Raw genomic sequence first — 19,688 nt, 5'->3', positions numbered from 1 at the left:
AACATTTTAGTAACCTAGATGCAATTAAGCTGAACAACTATACTTTTGTGAAGCTACCCTATGGGGAATTATATGATTACTGGAATTTGTTTAAAATAATGTAGGCAGGAAGACAGGAGATGGGAGGGTATAGCTAAACGAAGATTGGCTATGAGTTGTTAAGCGTTGAAAATGGGCGATGAGATATGGAGATTTCTTATACAATCACCTCTAATTTTAAAATATTTGAAAAATTCCATAATAGTAAGTTGGAAATAAAAATCTAGCCTAAAAATATAGGATTTAAGTTTAAAAAAAAATTTCATCTTACATGGACCATTAGATACTAATTATTAGGTAATGTTATTCTAATTATTCCATATTACTAGGTTGTTTCCCTTGGAAATTACAGAGAAAGGAATCACATTGGAAAGAGACACAGCATCCTCCCAGTAAATCCCAACACAAACCAATTTTTCCTCCACTGTTGGAACAGACTGCTGTCTGTTTGGCTGAACACCAAATGGAGCAATTGGCTTCGGCCTGGGGGCCATAAGAACTTGCACATATTTTAAAACACTAACATCACACTCCAGCTCTCAGATGCTTACACAATAAAAGCAAGCGGCAACAGAGAATGACAACAGGCCCAGTAAAGTCACAGCTCCTGTGTCCTAACAAGCTCACTCAATGGAGTGGCAGGTGAATTGCCCACCCACCCCCACCCTCACCCTTTATGTTGCTGATTCTTACTCTCTCAACTTAATTTTTCTTTATTTATCTACTTTTTCCTAAACAGATATATTTGAATTCCTATAAGTTAAAGGTATACGATGCATCATCTGTGTATATACAGGATATTTACCAGGGCAGATCTGTTAAAGGAGGGGAAAATGCAATCCAATGGAATGTCCTTTCAACAGAGGAACAACTGACTACATTATAATCTGTTCTACACTTGAAATATTCTGTAGCTATTAACAAGCATGACCTAAAATCAACATGTACTCTCTTGAAAAAGATCTTAATGATATGTCGGTAAAAGGTGGTTTTTGGTGAGGAAGATTGTCGCTGAGCTAACATCTGTGCCCATCTTCTTCCACTTTGTACGCACGATGAGCAGTCTGTAGGTCCACACCCAGAATCCGAACCCATGAACCCCGGGCCGCCAAAGCAGACCATGCGAACTTAACCACTATGCCACTGGGCCAGCCCCTCGATAAAAGTCTTTTTAAAGTAAATTGTTGAGTACAGCGCTCATTTTTAAAGCCCTGCATGTATGCCTACACGCTTGTGGCGGCAACAGAAAATGTGAAAATATACACGAGTTAGTTAGGACAGGCTGTCTCAGGGTGATGTCTGGGTCATGGACGGGAGATTTACCTTCTCCTCCTTCTGCAAATGGTTTTATTACTTAATAACATCAATATTCTTATAAAGATCACTCACTAATATTTCTGGTAGAAAAATATTAAAGGTATAATTTTTAGGGGAAAAAATACAGGTTTTAAATTGAACAAAATTTGTAGAAAGAAAAAAAGAAGGTTTGTTGATCTCCTGCCAATTTCTCTGTAAATTAACTTCTTAAGTGAAGGACAGAGACTTCACAGAAGCCCTTTCATCGTTCCCCATCTTTGGTCTCCCGATTATTTCCAGTGTGCAGGAGGGTTGGGGTGGGAACCTCTGGGAGTATGGCTTCCCTTCTCAGAGACAGCTCTTCCCGAACTTCTCCATCGACAAAGGCAGAGATCAATACATAGAATCAATCAATTTTACCCACCACATCCAGGTTCACTGAAGCCTCCGATATGTTTAAAGAAAGTTATTTTTGAATTCTTAACCTAAACCTCCAAAGCCAAGACTTGTTTCAAAATGCTGAGAAGTCTGGGCAGGAATGCTGTAGGCTGTCTGCCAAGGTCTCATCCAGGCCCCAAGGGGCCTCAATTCCAGCCTCCTGCGCTAAGAGGCCCAGTCAGGCAGAGATCCCACGTTCCAGGGTAACCCAGAGAGTTCAGCTAACGAGGCAGCAGAAGACACGGCCAGAAAGGTGATCCACTCCAGACTCACTTCTTTTGCATACTTACTCTTTCGGGTGGGAGACAGTAGAAGGGAGCTCTCTAATTCCTAATCTAAGAAATGTCCGACATTACCAATGTAATCAGTAACCATTATAAATCAGACTCTTTTTCCCACTTGCTAGATTGAGAAAATGCTCTTCTCCATGTTTGAAATACAAACTGTTATGAGCCTTCACAACCAGCATACAGCCTGACTCAGAGAGCCCAGAAATCCAGGGATTGTAGCAGCTGATACAGAATGCTTATCCAAAGTTTCTTGATCCATAGCTCTAGAATCAGGTTAACTATTCTATTCTCAAACTCTTATAAGCAACTCCATTGCAATGCATTCCTGATTGTTAAGAAGCTCCCTCAAATATAACTGTTCTTAGAACAGTATTTGAAGGATATAAGTCCGGTATATTTCTATATATGCCATAGATTGTTGCATTTAAAAGAGCCACGATAATCTATTATTACCTGAGTTACAAAATCATCTCAATCAAATCTCAAAGTAGAAAAGTTGGTAGTGCTACTTTTATGTTTTAATGATTCATCTGGAAAAATGTCCATTGTGTTTCATGACCCATAAATTCTCACAAATAGTGTCAGAGAATTGATAAAAATGCAAGAGAGGACCGAAGCTGTAAAACTTCCCAAAGCTTTAGTTTTTGAGGCAGGAGGCAAAAGAAATAGCAAGAAAATAATAAATTACCCTAATGTAAGCACTGTCCCACCAGCTCTTTCGCCTAAAGAACATTTACCGATGGGTCAAAAATCCCTGGGCCAAAGCAGTAAATCCATCTGGAACTAAAGTCGACCAAACAGTACACTCCAGACTCTTTTTCATTACTTGAGTCACAGCTATCCAAAAACATAACAAATTTTTCCTTCATAAATGCCTCATTTTGCCAATTCTTATACAGTCCTCAAAACCAAAAATACGAAACTCTCAAGAAGAGATAACAAAAGCACTGAAATAAAATTGTTTGCAATTCAGTTACAAAAAAGAAAACTGCAATTGATTTAAGTAATTTCAAGCTATGAGTAAAGCTGTATACCAAATCAATCTTTTATTTAAAAACAGAAATTTGGCCATATACCTTTCCCTCAAAATTAAAGGGCACAATGACAAACACTACAAGTTTCCTAAGAAGCAGTACTTCGTTCGACACTAAGAATTGAAGTCCCCTCGCCTACTGTATAGATGAAATAATCTCACTATTTCGGCCCCTACCAGCTTTTTCAAAGTAAACTTGAGTGAAATAGAAGAAACATTCTAAAAAGCTACAGAGAAAGAACCAGGTACAGACAATCCTTATACTTCAACTTTCACCCAAAATCCCTCATTCTACCCTAAATCCCAATCCCTAAACCCCTATCCCCAGACTGCTCTTCTCCAACACATGATTTGATGCCATTTTCCCACATAAGTGTTTGTCAGTGGCTTCCTACTGTAGAATGAGTTCTAAGCCTCTGCTGCTTTTCATACACTCCCATATAAAGCTCTATTATAGACAGCCAGCCTTATTCTAGTTACAGCCAAACAGAGCCTCTTTATTTTAAAAATAAAATAAAAATATAGTTGATGGTTTATACTAAGTTCTGCATTTATATTATACATAAATTATAAGAAATAAACAGATATAGATCATTCAAATCTTAATCCTTAAAATAACTTTGAGCTACTGCTAATCCTACTTTTCAGATGAAAAGCAGAAAAGTTCAGAAAAGCTAAACAACTCACCCCAAATCACAAGGTCAGTGGCATGATTCAAATGGTCATTTCATTGCTAAATGAAATAAGGCCATGATTCACAACGGCCTTTTCTCTTTGACAAACTGGCCACGCTTTTATTTCTACCTTGACGCGTCATTTGCTAAGCTTCTTTTCCTTTCTAATGATTTGAATCTCTGCAATCTTCTGGACCGTCAGCTCAAGTTTAACCTCTCCCAAGAAAATTTCCCAGACTAGCAAAGCTTTTGCTTATCTCTCTCAATATGGACATGTTCTCTGGGGCACATACCACATTGTGTGTCTGTGTCTGTGAGTATGTGTCGGGGGGAGGAAGGGAGTAACGTGTTGTTATGTTTTGATGACATTATAACTCCATCATTAAATTTCCAGCTCCTTATCCCCTACCAGTTCTATAACCTCTACAGTTGCTACTCAAATATTAAACATCTGGGGCCAGCTCTGAGGTCGAGTGGTTAAATTTGTGTGCTCCACTTCAGTGGCCCACGGTTTCACCAGTTCGGATCTTGGGCATGGACCTAGCATCACTCATCAGGCCATGCTGAGGTGGTGTCCCACACAGAACTAGAAGCACCTACAACCAGAATATACAACTATGTACTGGGAGGCCTTGGGGAGAAGGAAAAGAAAGAAAAGATTGGCAACAGATGTTAGCTCAGGGCCAATCTTTAAAAAAAATAAATAAATAAACCACTAAGTGTTCATAAATATTTGAGTACTGGTTCAAACGCTTCCTTATATTTTAATACAAAAGAAGAAACAAATACTTACAGCCTAACCAGGTTGGTGAGTCCTCGAAATATGTCTGCATTCAGACATCCTATTCGATTGTTTGTCAGATCCCTAAGGGGGAAAAAGTGTCTTCAATTAGTTCTCTTGGTAAATGAAGGTTTCAGACATTCAATATCCAAGAGGAGCACCCAGGCATCATACAAGACCTTTTCAGCATCTCTGAGATATTTACCTACCTCAAGTAGCACTGAGAAAAGAAATAATCCTTGTTTTCACTTAATTCTGGCTCAAACTAAAAGCTGTTTAATTATAGTGCCTTCTATGTTTCAAGTACTTACTCCCGTACAATGACTCAAGACAACCCTGGAGTAGTAAAAATGAGACTCAACCTCTCTTACTGGCTGTGATACAGTTCCTTAGATGGTTGACACAGCTGATGATGCTGGGGGCAGTTGGGAACAGAGCCCAAACCAGTCAACATCTAGCAGACAATGAATAAAAGGGCAAGTTACCAAAATGCTGGAACATTTATTTCCTTAAGAACATCTGAAATGTAATGATTTCTAACTTCATTCCTTAAATACTCAGAAGTTTTGACTGTAATGAAAAAACAAGTGAGTTAGCTTTTACTTTACAGATCTATCGTTTAGTCTCCAAGACAAATCACTTTAACAATGTCTGGGTAACGGCCCAATTATTTTTTCCAGTCACTCCTAACTTCTTATAAGTTCCTATCAAATGCTATTTTCTAAATATATTTTTCTTCTCCTCAATGCTTGAACTTTTTCCTTCTATCTGTGTAAAATGTTTAACAAATATTTTGTTCTTTCTTCACACCAAAGACAATGAACACACTTTTACAGTTTAATCAGGAGATTACATTTTAATTGGGACATAATAATTGACAATTCCCATAAATTTCAAATAAGATAGCATGGCTTTCATCATTTTTCATCACTGGACTTCATAAACTATATGCAAGAAAACCCTAAAACAATGAATCTTTTTATCAATTCTTAGGTTTGGAATTATTCATCACTTTGAAATTTTGATAGAAGAATTAAAACAAGCTTTCTAAACCAAACTTTCAAAAATATTTTTATCATATTTTCTTCAATGTCCGTATTATTCTCTGTAATGGAGAAGTACACATTCTTTGAGTTATGCTCCAAGTTACTCTTTAGAAAAGCGATTTGCACCACCCATTTCTAAACTAAAACTGTTGGGTTCTAAATTATATACTTGGAAATGGCAGAAAATGTATTAGTCTGACTAGAAATTACAAGGACACAGCATTTGAATTAGGTTCCTAGTCATTAGGTTTTTCCCTTAGATATTTCACAAGCTACCTCAGGTAATCCTCGTGTTCCATAATTTCATGGCTCTGCCTTTCCTTTCCTATGGCAACTTCCATAAAAGAATCTTAAGTAGTAGAAGTCTTTATCTGCACTTGCTATTCTCCAGCTCCAGTCTCTCAGAATATTAAAGCTAAGTATTTAATCATGTGGAACCTTTTTTATTCCAGTTGATTTTCCTTTTATTTCTGGGTTTTACTGTTTAAGAAAATTAGGCATCATCTGTGAAGTGTTGCTTAAACAAGCAGTTCTGGGCTCTATTCATTATCTTGTCTCCATTCTGAGCTTTAAATGGTGTAATTACCATTGATTCTTTGGGAAACAATTTCATTATATCTATACCTATTTAAAATGGTATTTAGGTATTGATAATGGGTTTTCATTTGGATTGAGAATCAGCTTGAATTTGTTGATAAAGCAAAAAAGAAACTGAATGGGTCTAGGTTTTCCCACTTCTGGTAGTTTTTACTGCAGAAAGTCACTTAATCGTCCTGATTCAAATTATCTATAAAATAAACACAAAGACGTGGTACACTTAGAAAAACACTGTGTGGCTGTCAAGTGAGATGCACAATTGAAATGCATGATTTAAGGCCCAGAAGAAAAAGTGCCTATATCTGTAAGTAAGTAGCAAACATTACGACTGCAGAATATCTTTATATCTCATTGAGTGTACATATAAAACTCTCTCAGCTTGCAAGTTGTAAACCATAAGTTCAATTACAAGTCAGTTGTTTAAATTAAGAATGTATTTTCTAGTGGGAAAAACATTATAAATGGCAATTACCTTCCTAGGCAAGAACACAAGAGACTGCTTAATGCGTAATGCAATGACATAATGCCAAGGCAATGCTTGGGACAACATTAGTAATTAAATTAAATGCTACTACACAAGGATTTTTTATTATTTATTTTGGATGGAAGTACTTGAAAAATTATTTACTGAAGGATGAAGAAGTAGATAGAGAACCTAAGATATTCTGTAGTATCCTTAAAACATCCTGATAAGACTTCTTTTTATTAACAGTCAAGTTTCCTTCAACCTCTATCTCGACGTGGAGATATTATCAGCATTAATCTTCCTATTACCAAAAAGCTGTGAATAGAGTGATGTGGATCACAGAGGGAGAGAATAAGTGGTCTTGTCTGGCAGTATAACATCACATCCCCCCTCTACAGAAAAAAGTTGGAAGGAAAAATATTTTATAAGTTCTCAAACTTTAGCATCAGCATGACTGGGAGGGATGGTTAAAACAAAGATGGTTGGGCCTCAGCCCCAGAGCTTCTGACGGGGTAGGTCTAGCACCTACACTCCTACTTCCTACTGGAGGACTCATGTTCATAATCACGGGTTCCCACTGACCCATCCAAACACAGTGTCAGCGTGACCCTGGTAAGAAGCACACAGGAAGTGACTCACTGTTATAATCACGCCCATTCAGCTGCTGCCCCTCCACTCCCTCAGGATTCTGTTTCTGGAGGTACATGTGGCCTGTTTATGGCCATGTACCATACCCCTGCCTGTGTCAGTGTGGCTGAGTCCTGAGTCCTAACTGCTTCCAAGACTCCTAGCAGCTAAACGCCAGCTACTGCTGCATCTCTCTGTAAGTGGATCCCAAGTCATATCCAGGCTCTTGGTCAGTGTAGGTGATTCCAGTAGACTGCAAGCCCTTCAAGGGGTTCCTGAGTTACCTTTGATCTCTGGAGCCGGGCTGACTGTTGGGCACACAAGATGAACTCAGTTAATCTTTGTTTAATCGAACTCATGCTGGTCGCTGTCTTACCACTTTCATTATGCTGTTATACCTGGTTGATACCACTTTTACTGAACTCCAAAGCAAACTCTAAACCTTGATCCACTGCAACTCGGATGCCTACCTAATACCCACTCCCCTCCAAGGCTTATCTTCATTTTCTAGAACTCCAATCTCCATTAACACCACTGACCTCCCCCAGAGGGGCCCGTTTTCAGACTTGCTTCGTTTAAAAGGCTTAGGTGCAAAATAACGAAGGGCAGAGTAAATGGGGAAGAAGAAAACTGATTCAGAAGAAGGTCTCCTCCAGACATCCCTGGGCTTCCTTGGTGCACACAAAGCCTGATGAAAACAACGAGCCACCATCTCCCCCGCCCCCGCAACAAAAATGATGAGAATAAATTCCCTACTAGAGTCTGACTGGAATTTTAAATAATTTTAGAAGATGAAGAGGGAATTCTTTAACACCTAATAGGCCTAATCTTCCAAAATTCTGAACCTTAAGAGAGGGAACCGAGCAGAAGGCTGCAGATGATAAGCTTTAGATGAAAGATAATTTTACCTGCAAAAGTAATATAAAAAAATATGCAAAAACTGGGGCTGGCCCCATGGTGTAGTGGTTAAGTTTGCACACTCCACTTCAGTGGCCCGAGTTCACAGGTTCAGATCCCGGGCGTGGACATACACACCACTCATCAGTCATGCTGTAGCAATGACATACATATAAAATAGAGGAAGACTGGCACAGATGTTAGCTCTGAGCTAATCTTCCTCAAACAAGAAAAAAGGAGGAAGACTGGCAACAAATGTTAGCTCAGGGCTAATCTTCCTCAGCAAAAGAACAAAAAAAAGCCAAAAATATGCAATGGCCAACTCTGATTATAAAAAGGAACAGGTTTTGAATGATAGAATAATAGATACAAGATGGCAAAAGTATTAGGATGGACGGTTAGTGTCAACATTTACGTAAGTCATGGCATGATTAAGAGCAAACACAGCTGGTTTTACTATACAAATACTATGAAAACAAGACATGAAAATACCCAAGCACCTTGAACACTTTAACAAAACAACACTTAAATAATAAGAAGGTATGGTGGAATGATAAAAAATAAGACAGGGGTCTAAAAGAATGACTGTTATGAAGAAGGAAAGCATGGAGCTGGTCTATTCTCCTGTATCTTTTGTCACTGCTTCTTTGTACTTAAGTGATTTCTCCTTATTGCCACCAGAAATATTCTGAAACACAAATCTGATCATGTCAACTCCATTTTCAAAAAGTTCTGCTAGTCCCCCACTGTCTAAAGAATAGATTCGAAATTCTTTAACATGGTAGTAGGTCATCAAAACCTAGTCTCTCCCTGACCAGTCTTACCTACTGACATCCTTTTTGCCCTTTCTCCTTTACGCTCTGGCCAGAGAAATAAATTATTGTTCCAAGAGACATGTTCTTTCACACCTATGTCCACTCCGCTTAAAATATCCTTCTTGTGGGGCTGGCCCCGTGGCCGAGTGGCTAAGTTCGCGTGCTCCGCTGCAGGTGGCCCAGTGTTTCGTTGGTTCGAATCCCGGGTGCGGACATGGTACTGCTCATCAAGCCATGCTGAGGCAGTGCCCCACAAGCCACAACTACAAGGACCCACAACGAAGAATATACAACTATGTACCAGGGGGCTTTGGGGAGAAAAAGTAAAAAATAAAATCTTTAAAGTCTCTCAACCCCAACTTCCAAAAAAAAAAAAAAAAATATCCTTCTTGTTATTCTTCAATACAGATTCATCCCTCCGGAGCAAGGTCACACGTAAAGGTGGGTTGCTCTCACGGCAGGCCATTCCCCTCTCAGGAGGTCCCTCCTTTCCCTAGCAGATTACTATTATTATTATTATGTAGGATGTATCTTCAATATCTGTCTATTTGCCCTCAAGAGTCTGTGAGCTCTGCTGAAGAAATCAGAGTATGATAAGTGGCCAGCACTTAATAAATGGCTTTAGAAGGAATAAAGGACGGGGGGACCGGCCACATGGCTTGAGTGTAGGGTTACTTCTCAAAGATGAGCATGCTGTCACAGCATTTGTGAAAATAGCATAACAAGGAGAGTAGAGAAATTGTTTACCTTCGGAAGTAATAAAAAATGGTCTTTAGGTTTTGAAATAATACTACATGGATAAAATATACATGAAAATGGCAGGACTATAAATCATTAATAGAAAGGGGTCTCAATGTATATGGCATTTACAACAGTCACAGTTTGAACGCATTCATTACTTGAAAATCATCTACAGACTATGACAGCTGTCAAAGCCAACACAGTAATGATTTTATTAGCATAAGAGGGGCAGAACCATCTACCACCAAACAAATCAAATTACTGTACAAATTAATCACACTCTAAGCTACTTATATTAAATACTCCCTATTTCTCTATCATGGACCTGGTCAGATGAACTTCTAAAAATTGTTAAAAACCCATTTTTTGTGTGTTAAAGCTCAAAGTCAGTTAACAGTTACTTATAAAAGAAGCAGTTCAAACTCATAAGCAAGCAATTCAAATACTTACAATCTTTTTAGTGATGACAGTCCCCAAAAGGCACCTGGATCTATACTACTAATAAGATTGTTTCGGAGGTCCCTGTTAAAAATATAATAAAAAGTTATTCACATATCAACACTGTAACAAATATTTAGGCATACTATACTTACCTGCTGTACAGAAAACGACAACAATAATAATAATGAGGGGCTGGCCCGGTGGCCAAGTGGGTAAGTTTGGCACACTCCACTTCAGCGGCCCAGGTTCCCAGGGTGGGATCCCAGGCGTGGACCTACACCACTCGTCAGCCATGCTGTGGTAGCATCCCACATATAAAACAGAGGAGAATTGGCACAGATGTTATCCCAGGGCTAATCTTCCTCAGCAAAACAATTAATAAATAAAATAATAATAATAATAATGAGAGCAGACTGAAGCCAAAAAGGTTACACCAAGGTCACCCCAGTAGTAAATGGCAGAGCCAGAATTCAAATTCAAAAAATGTGGCTCCAAAGCTACTTGTTTTGGTCCATATAAGAATAAAGGTATATGTCAAAAAAGATATTGTGTCCTAATATAATTCAAATCCAAAATTATCACTAAACTACAATCCTCTACATCATTTCTACAATTCCTTCTTTAGCATGCTATACTTTAGTTATCAAATTACATTAGTGACAATTTGCGACAATAATAATTAAATCAATATTTTTTCAAACCACCTTCAAAACTATATGCTCTAAAATTCTTGTCACTTGCTTTTTCCTATTTTTCACCCTGGGCTTCTATGGCTAGGTTTTCTATAAGATAAAAATGTCATAATTCACAATATATAGCCCAAAGCAAAGATCCATCAGCCCCCTGTGCAATGGCATCTGACAGGGGTCACAAGTTACCCTCATTCTTCTCAAGTGTGCTGGGCCGTCCATATCAGTACACCATCAGTGGGGGCAGCAGTGAGTGTCACAGACACATCCCTCCACTCGTGTGGACTTGGGCCACCTGCTAAGGCTGCTGCTCTCCTCTGGGTGCCAGGGCTCAGCCGGGGGCTCTCAAGTCGCCCTGTACAAGTGTTCAGATAGATCTCTGCAGAGAGCTGACAGTCAGCTACAGGAGCTACAGTCAGCTACAGGAGTGCTCAGAAGCAGAACTGCATCCCATTTCCCCCGACCACACTGCAGCCAGTGGCTGGCCCACCCTTCAGCTATGCCAGACACTTGAGGTGTGCTCGTTTGTCAGGACTCATTTACAGCTTTGCCCACTGAAGTCCCTAGTGACCTCTGGTCATCTCAGGGTGCCTGAAGTCAACTGTGAACAGAAACACTTTCCAACTTCTCTTCTCTGGGGAGTCTTTACCCAACAATGGCAACACTGCCTCTTCCACATTCGAAGTTCTGACATCAATCTTCATAATTATACATGGCACAGGGATGCACACGGGGTTGGTGAAACAATACAGAAACACAGAGCAACCCTCAATACAAACCCAGGATAGAAGGTACTTCACGGGTTCTTTTAGTCCCTTACTTAGTTTAGTTGAGATTCCAAAGGCCTTCCAGGAAGTAGATCCTGGACCACTGGTGCCACCTGTTACAACACTGAGGTGACACGTCTCTGGGTTCTTTTACAACTATTGCTCCATCATGGGCATTCCAGCCCATGCCCAGGCAGTACAAATTACACAGAGAAAAATTCTCAGTTTGCCTTCTCAAACCCCTCCAATTCAGAAAGCATCTGACGTCCCTTGTCTACCTGCGCTTAAGAAAAGGACTCCACGGAAGTCCCACTACAGTCAGCACAGATCCACGTTTTCTTCTATCCAATCAGGGAGGCACACTGAATTTTACTGTGCCACCAGCTAATGAAAACTAACTTTTGTAAGGCCTGCTTTATAACATGTATTTTTTTCTAGTAGTTCATTCTAACTATCAACTTCAACAAGTTACAACTTTGGGGTTAGTTTCTGGCCTAGTTTCCTGGAAATTTCACAAAAACATCCTGATGAGATGGGCCCTCTACTCATCACAGTGGTAGTCCGTCATTTACTGTAAGCCTAGAATTCTTGATGTGCCATTCAAGCACTGTGGTTTCCCACACCACCCATGCTGTTTAATACATGGTGATAGAGATTGATTAGACATTCTCAAGAATGCTTCTCCAGAGATGCAACCTGTGAACCCTATGAACATTGTACCCTCAGCAAATCCTGTTCTGCCTCTCTCATGTCTTACTCAGGTTCTAACACATCAAGCATTCTTCTGCAGCTAGGGGTAGAGCTGTAACCCCTTTCTCCTCCCTAAATCAGAGCCAGATTTTTCTAAATAATACTGAACCCCCTGGTACTTGGCAATTCTTTAAAAAAAGGAAACGACTATTAAACATAGTATATAATCTACGCTCCGATTACCATTACTGCACAAGTATTTCATTGATCAGACTCAGATTTATAGTCCACAAGAAAAACACAGCTTTGTCAATGCTGGTAACTGCTCTAACTTTTTTTATTTTCATACCCAAGCCTCTAAGATATTTTCTAAATAAAGTAACTGAAAATATCTGAAAAGGGCAAAAAGTTTCATGAAATATATTTCCATGATCATAAAAGTCTTAGAAGATATTCAGGTAAAGTCGCCAAGTCCTACCCTTCTCTCTGGACTTTCAGCCACATTTTAAAGTCTCCTCTTAACTACAAGTGAAAAAGATGGTCCTTGGTGTAGTAATTTCAACAGAAAGAGAAAAGTCACACAGAGAATAAGTTCCCCACTATAAAGACCATGGCCTCAGCATCCCTTATCCCAAAACACCTGCCCAGGGTCCAAACAGCTGCTGCGGCCAGGCTGGCAGCAACATCCACACTCGCTCCTCCACATACACCTCTCTGCTGCATGCCTTCTCTCTGCCAGCTCCAGGAGCTACTCCAGGAAACTCAGAAGTGAAGGGCTGACTAGCCCTGGGAAGAGCCCTCACCCCATGGGGAGGGGAGTAGGGACGACCCCAGCTTCCGGCAGCAGGAACTGCTCACTAAGGTACCACACGTTGGCTTCCTTCTCTTCCTCTCACTGTCCCACTCCCTAATACGAAAGCTTTCTGGAACCTCCTCCCAAATAAACCACCTGAATTCAAAACCTCAGCTCAGAACCTGCTTCCGGGAAAACCCAGGTTAAGATATTGGCCCAGTAATATGAACCCATCAGCACCCAGGTCAAGTATTACCATCCAGTGCAGAGACCTAAGGAGATCCCACCCATCCCATTTTAAGGATGAGCAGCAGAAAGGGAAAGAAGTCAGTTGAAAATTCAAAAATTAAAGGGTACGTGGAGGTGGGGAAGGGGAGCAATTATGAAGGATTCTAGAATTCAGGAATACTAGCAGCTATGACTGCTATCAATTACTCAACATGAGTCATCATGTTAAGCAGAGTTCATTTATAGTTTTGAAGCCTCCTCCCTTGCTTTAGGGGGAAGCAACCCTACTTTTCCCACAGACCATATGGCACAAATGGTGCCCTGAAGTTCCCAACATCAGCCCTCCAGGTGTGGCACTTGATCAGCCTCTGTCCAGATATTTCAAATACCTTGGCCTTTGTAATTGGCATGATTACATGACCTTGGTCTAACCAAATCTAGGACCTTGGAGGAGGAGATGGATGGAGAACAAGGAGCAGCCATTTCCAATGGTTTGATTAGCAGTCAAGAGGTAAGTTTGGAGCTATTAGTGACCCTCTTGCTACCATGACGGAAAAGACTGTCCGGCAAGGCCAACAGAGAGAAAAGGAGAGGAAATGCTGAGTCCCTGGGTACAGCCAAGCCTGAAGTCCACCTCGAATTGGGCTCCTTAGTTACACAAATCACTAAATTCAGTGAATTCGTGGATGACACTTATCATCCCATTAAGATGGCATAATCAGTCCTTGGAGATATTATCATTGCTTCAGATGAGGAATTTCATGTGCAGAAAGATTAAGAAATTTGATCAAGCCCTTGGTGTTAATAAGCAGCCAAGCCAAAAGTTAGGATTTTAAACACATCTTTCTGACTGATAGTAAACGTGGAGATTTACCAAGGGAACCAAGTAAATTTATGCCTAGAGCAAGAGGGAGACAGATAAAGCAAACACATCCAAAAGTTGGCTGTCATTAAATCAAGGTGCTAGAGAAATTGTTCTTTCAACTTCTCTATGTGTTTGAAAAACATTATAACAATAAGTTGAAAAAACTTATCATACATGGTAATGTCCAGCCTTCTAACTAAGTCCAAAGCCCTCCACCTCTCTTTCCTCTTCACCATCATCACACCACCCCAGGTAATTCACCACACTGTTCCCACTTGTGTCCTTGCTTCTCTCATCCATCCTCCATTTAAAGAGATCTTTCTAAAGATAAATCTGATTATGTCTCTGCACTGGTTAAAACCCCCAAAAGCTCCACAGTGCCCTCCAAAGAAAGGTCAGACTCTTTAACTTACAAGGCTCTCCGTGGCCCTGGCCTTGCCCATCTTGCCCAGTCCAACTCTCACTTCCCATTCTGTCCCAACACATTCCTTTAACACTCAACGTCTGTCGCTTCAAATATACTAGTCATACGTCAAGATGTTTCTAGAAAGTCTTATTTCTCTCACCTGTAGACCTCTGAGCATGGTTTCCCCTCCCTGACACACACCCCCACCTCCTCTGTCCTACTAGCCTCACCCCATCCTGCTTCTCTTGCCTGACTAAATCCCACTCATCCTACAGTCCTTGGAGTCAACACCACTCCTTCCTCCAGAAACACGCCTCTGACAACAACAGTGCCCTGTGCTTCCGCGGTCACGGCCCTCCTCACACTGGACTCTGACTGCTTAAACCATCTTCACCGAGAGACCAGAAGTTTCACAAGGGCAGGGTCCACACCTCTCTGTTCAGTAAGAGAGAGAGATACTCAATGTACAGAGGGTGGATGGAGAGTGCAATGGTCTGAATGTTTGTGCCTGCCCCCTAAACTCATATGTTGAAATCCTCACTCTCAAGGTGATAGAATTAAAAGCTGGGGGCTTTGGGAAGTGATTAAGTCATGAGGGCAGAAACCTAATGAATGCAATTAATACCCCTATAAAAGAGATCCCAGGGAGCCCCCTCGTCCCCTTCCACCATGTGGATTACAGCAAAAAGATGGCTGACCAGGAAGTGGTCCCCCACTGCTGGCGTCTTGATTTTGGACTTCTCAGCCTCCAGAACTGTGAGAAATAAATATTTGCTGTCTATAAGCCACCCAGTTTATATTATTTTGTTATAGCGGCCAGAATGGACTCAGATAGATGATAAATGGATGTAAAAGTAAACCATGATAAGAGACAGAACTATATTACTTGACCTTTACGTTTTTAGTAAATTATGGTTAGCCACGTAATCATCAGGATATTCATAAAGTCAGTCAACGTAGAGACTGCTGCCTCTCGTTCCTCAACAAAGGGAGAGGGTCGTGACATCCGCAATTGACCTTCAAATAAGGTTGTGTCCGTGTAGGCATACTCCAATATAAAGAAAAAAAGGCTGCAAATTTTTAATGATTATTGAATCTGGGCAAGTAAATTGGTGATAAGGGAGATGACTACATTATTTATTTTTCTGTATGTTTGAAAATTTTCATAATAAAAGTTATTTTTGTCCCCAACTTTTTATGTCCCAGGAAGTACAATTAATCATCAGGACGAAATTACTAGTTCCTATTTCCCAGTCCCTAACTGACTCCAATCCTATACCTCAAAGAGATAGGATAATTTTAGGAGAAAATTCAATCGGTATGTTTTTGACTTGTATTGCAAGCATAAAGCTCTGCAAATAGAAATATATAATGTCAGTTCCCTTTTTTTGAAACATATGTTTCCCTTTTCAGATTTTAAACAGCATCTACAATGGGAACTGATTTAGCTAAAGCAGTGCATAAATTTGTGGTCCATGATGTACTGCATGTGTTTCTACAAAATACCTCTCATGAATAACTGAGTACGGTTATATGATTTAAAGACACATTTTTTTCTTTAATAATAAAAAATTCTTGACATATTATATAATATTTACTAATAGCCATATTAATCAGGCATTGCCAAAAGATATTTACAGTCAGATTCTCTCACTTAATATCTCCCTGTGTTGATTCCCTATTGAACGTGAGTCTAACTTTAGGATGGACAGCTAAATCTGAATAGAACGGATCATTAAAACATAAATGAAAAGGCACCCAAGAATTGCTTAAACAAAATTAAAGAAATATTTTAACAGTTCTTGGTAAAAGAGCTAACTCCTTTGGGGAAGATTACAAAGTGTATCAGGTAAGACGCTTTTTAACTGCAAGCATCAGAAACCTTTACTTCAAAAGGCTTCAACAATAAAGAAAATAATTCTCAGGCACTAGAGGAAATCAAGAAGTAGAGCAGCCTTCGTGGTTGGTTCCATCCATCTCTCAGATCCACCCTTCTCAGAATGCCAACTTTGTCTTCATGCTGACCCTCGATCATATGATATCCCAGGTCAAGAAATCACCTCTAAGCACAAAGTCATGAAAAGGAATGGACGCTTTCTCTTGTTGTCTCCTCTTAGGAGCTAGGAAATCTTTCTCTAAGCCCTTCAACTAACTACTCTTCATTTCTTATTGGCTAGGAATGGCCCTGTCAATCGCCAGAAAGAGACACTGTGGTTATCTAGACCCATTATCTGGGGCGGAATGAATGTCGGGGAGTCAAACACATTGACCACTTTGCAATCCTACTATTAGCAATTAGAACATATGAGGGAGGCATGTCACTAAATACTGAGAAATACATAAAATACCGCAAGAATAACAATACGATAAAATGAAGACGGAGGATGGAAGAAGGGAGGGAGGAAGGATAAACGGGTGGATGGATGACAGATACAAAGATCTCAATTCTAAATCAGTCTAAAATGTCTAAAAAATATAAAACATTAAGGGGGAAATTTATAGGAAGTATAAATTATAGAAAATTCTATCTTGTTATAACAGTATTAATTATTTTGTACTCTAGGTCAATGGGGACCACTATTATACAAGTTTAGCAGCTTAACACCATGAGCCTATTCCAGAATGTCAATTTCCTGGAAAAAGCAAAGACCCCTTGGTTTCTGTGACAGCAGGGTCTATGTACTCTTCCCACAGATGTCTGCTCATCTCATTCCCTCTTCTCCCTCAGGTGTGTGCTCCCCTCCTTGGGGAGCTAGCCCTGTCCAATTAAAAGTAAGTGCACCCTCAGCCCACACTGAGAGCCCACACTCCCTGTCCTGCTTTGTTTTGCCCCATGGAACTTACCACAGTCTACCATCTTCGACACATTTCCCTGATTATTTTGTTTATTGTCTATTTCTCTATCACTAGACTATAGGCTACATGAGGGTAGAGACTGTAAGCTACATATTCACTTCCCTCAAACAACGCCTAACACACAGTAACTCTCAGACGCTATTTGTTGAATGAATGATCCTCACCTTATTCACCTGATCAGCAACATCTGAAGCTTGACCCACAACCAGCTCTTACTCTTCTCACACTACACTTTCTCCTAGGCAATCTCATCACCATCCATAGCTTTAATTTAAGTCTCTAGACTCAAATTTGTTTCTCTAGCCAAAACCTACCACCCCTTTGAGTTCCTGATTGCACCCATAGCTATCTAACTCAACATCTACATCTGATGTTCAGGTGTCAGCCACCTCAAAAGTCAACATAGCCCAAATTCACCACAGTATGAGAAACTCTAATCTGTGCTTGAACAAGCCCCAGGCGATTCTGATGCACATCCAGTTTGATAACCAGCCTCAGCTAGGGCACTGATCTCTCAACAGAGAATCTGAGACCTCACATGGCTCCCTCCTTCCACTGTATCCCAACCTCTCATCCCAGCAGCCAGTGTCTTCTGCTCACAGTGGCTCAGAGCAAAAGCCAAGGTCCTCAAAATGACCTACAGGGTCCTCTGTAATCTGGCCCCCATACCTCTCTGACTTCACTCTGGTCTCCTTGCTATTGCTCAAATACAAAAAGCAAGCTTCACACCACACCCCGTGCACCCAACTTGTCCCTCTGCCTATACATAATGTGCTCCTCCCAGGTAACTGAAGGTTCAATCCTTCACTCTCTTTTAAGTCTTTGCTTAAATTTCATCCCATCCCACTATCAGCATACAAAACTCACATACATACACAGTGCTGGCACTCCCAAACTCCACACCCTGCTATACATTTTCTTTATCCAGAGTACTCATAATATGCTATGAAAGGGCTTGGTATGTCTACTCTGTTTCTTCCCATTAGACATAAGCTCCATGAGGACAGGACCTTGGCAGTATTCACTATTGAACCCCAACCCTAGGACAGCTTGGGCACTCCATAAATATCTGTTGAATTAATTTAAGTTAGCTACATGGGAAACACTTAATAATGGTTGAGGAAATATTTGCACCAAGCCTCGATATTAGGTCAATTACCTTTTTATGGTTTTAGTTAACATAATACAATATATCTACATCAGTTATCCACCACACGTACTTTTAAAAGAATGCAAATTAATCTTCAAAAAAGGTGGACCAACATGAAGAAACTAGTTTCCAAGATGCCATAAGGATTTACTTTGTCCTAAAAATAAAAACCCCAAACCCAAAATTAAAGAACTCAATCTAAATATTGTTATGAAAATAAAAGCACACACACTGTTACTTTCTTAAAAGGGTCAAGAGCAAGAACAAATGATGGAAAACAAGAAAGCTCCCAAATAAAAATCAAACATTCAGAAGAACAAATTGGTAGACCTAAAGAAAAAGAATCCATTCTAAATGGAGTTTGTGGGAGCGTGCGTACGCGGGCCTGTTTTACTCCATGAAATACTTAGTACATCAAAAAAAGGGGGAGAAAATGAATCCTCTTAGGAAATCTATTCTTCAACCCAAAAGAACAGCCATGGATGGCTTGGCCTCCAGATTTGCCCAATCTCTGGGGCATATTTGCACTCAGTTCAACCCAGCTACGTCACTCTCCCTACCCTACCCTACTAGGCCTACCTTTTACTCCACATGGCTTGGCTACAGTCATCTTAAGGCCAAAGTTTTCAAGTTTTGACCCTAGTTTGAATAATTCCATGTTCTACTACAGCTTTTTACCTCATACCCTATTCTGCCTTACTTTTAAGTTGTTTGGTTAATTTATGGTCATTTTCAGGGGTCTCTAACTAGCCAGATTCAGGCTGTAAACATTTTATTTGGCTGGTTGTGTCTCTGAGCTGAAATTCTTCCACACAAGAATGTAACTGCAAGTAGCTTTATTCGAGAAGTGACCCCAGAACACAGTAGGAAAGTGGAGAAGTGAGACCAGAAAGAGAAGGAAGCCACTAAAAGGTACATTGCTGAGGAGATCCCCACTGTAGTCAATTGAGATTCAGTCCCCTGGGGAACCATGGAAGCCAGTTTAGGTCACACCTCAGGGTTGCCGCACCTGGGAGATGAGGTAGTCGGAGTGGTTATCCACCATCTGCTATCAGTGACTGGT

At 40.3% G+C, this 19,688-nt stretch overlaps 1 protein-coding gene across 1 annotated transcript in view; it reads right to left on the bottom strand.

The window, feature by feature from the left end:
- ADGRA3 (adhesion G protein-coupled receptor A3) overlaps positions 1–19,688 on the bottom strand; it is a 127,161-nt gene that overhangs the window by 67,569 nt on the left and 39,904 nt on the right. Inside the window, exons 3-4 of the mRNA XM_014838837.3 lie at positions 10,191–10,262; positions 4,564–4,635 (exon numbers count right to left, since the gene is read on the bottom strand). Of these exons, the coding sequence (XP_014694323.2) occupies positions 4,564–4,635; positions 10,191–10,262 (144 nt within the window). The remainder of the gene's footprint in view (positions 1–4,563; positions 4,636–10,190; positions 10,263–19,688) is intronic.

The sequence above is a fragment of the Equus asinus genome, chromosome 3 (genome assembly GCF_041296235.1).
Source record: "Equus asinus isolate D_3611 breed Donkey chromosome 3, EquAss-T2T_v2, whole genome shotgun sequence".
Taxonomy (NCBI): domain Eukaryota; kingdom Metazoa; phylum Chordata; class Mammalia; order Perissodactyla; family Equidae; genus Equus; species Equus asinus.
Note: the sequence above shows the minus strand (reverse complement) of the source record. Positions and strands in the feature narration are given on the sequence as shown.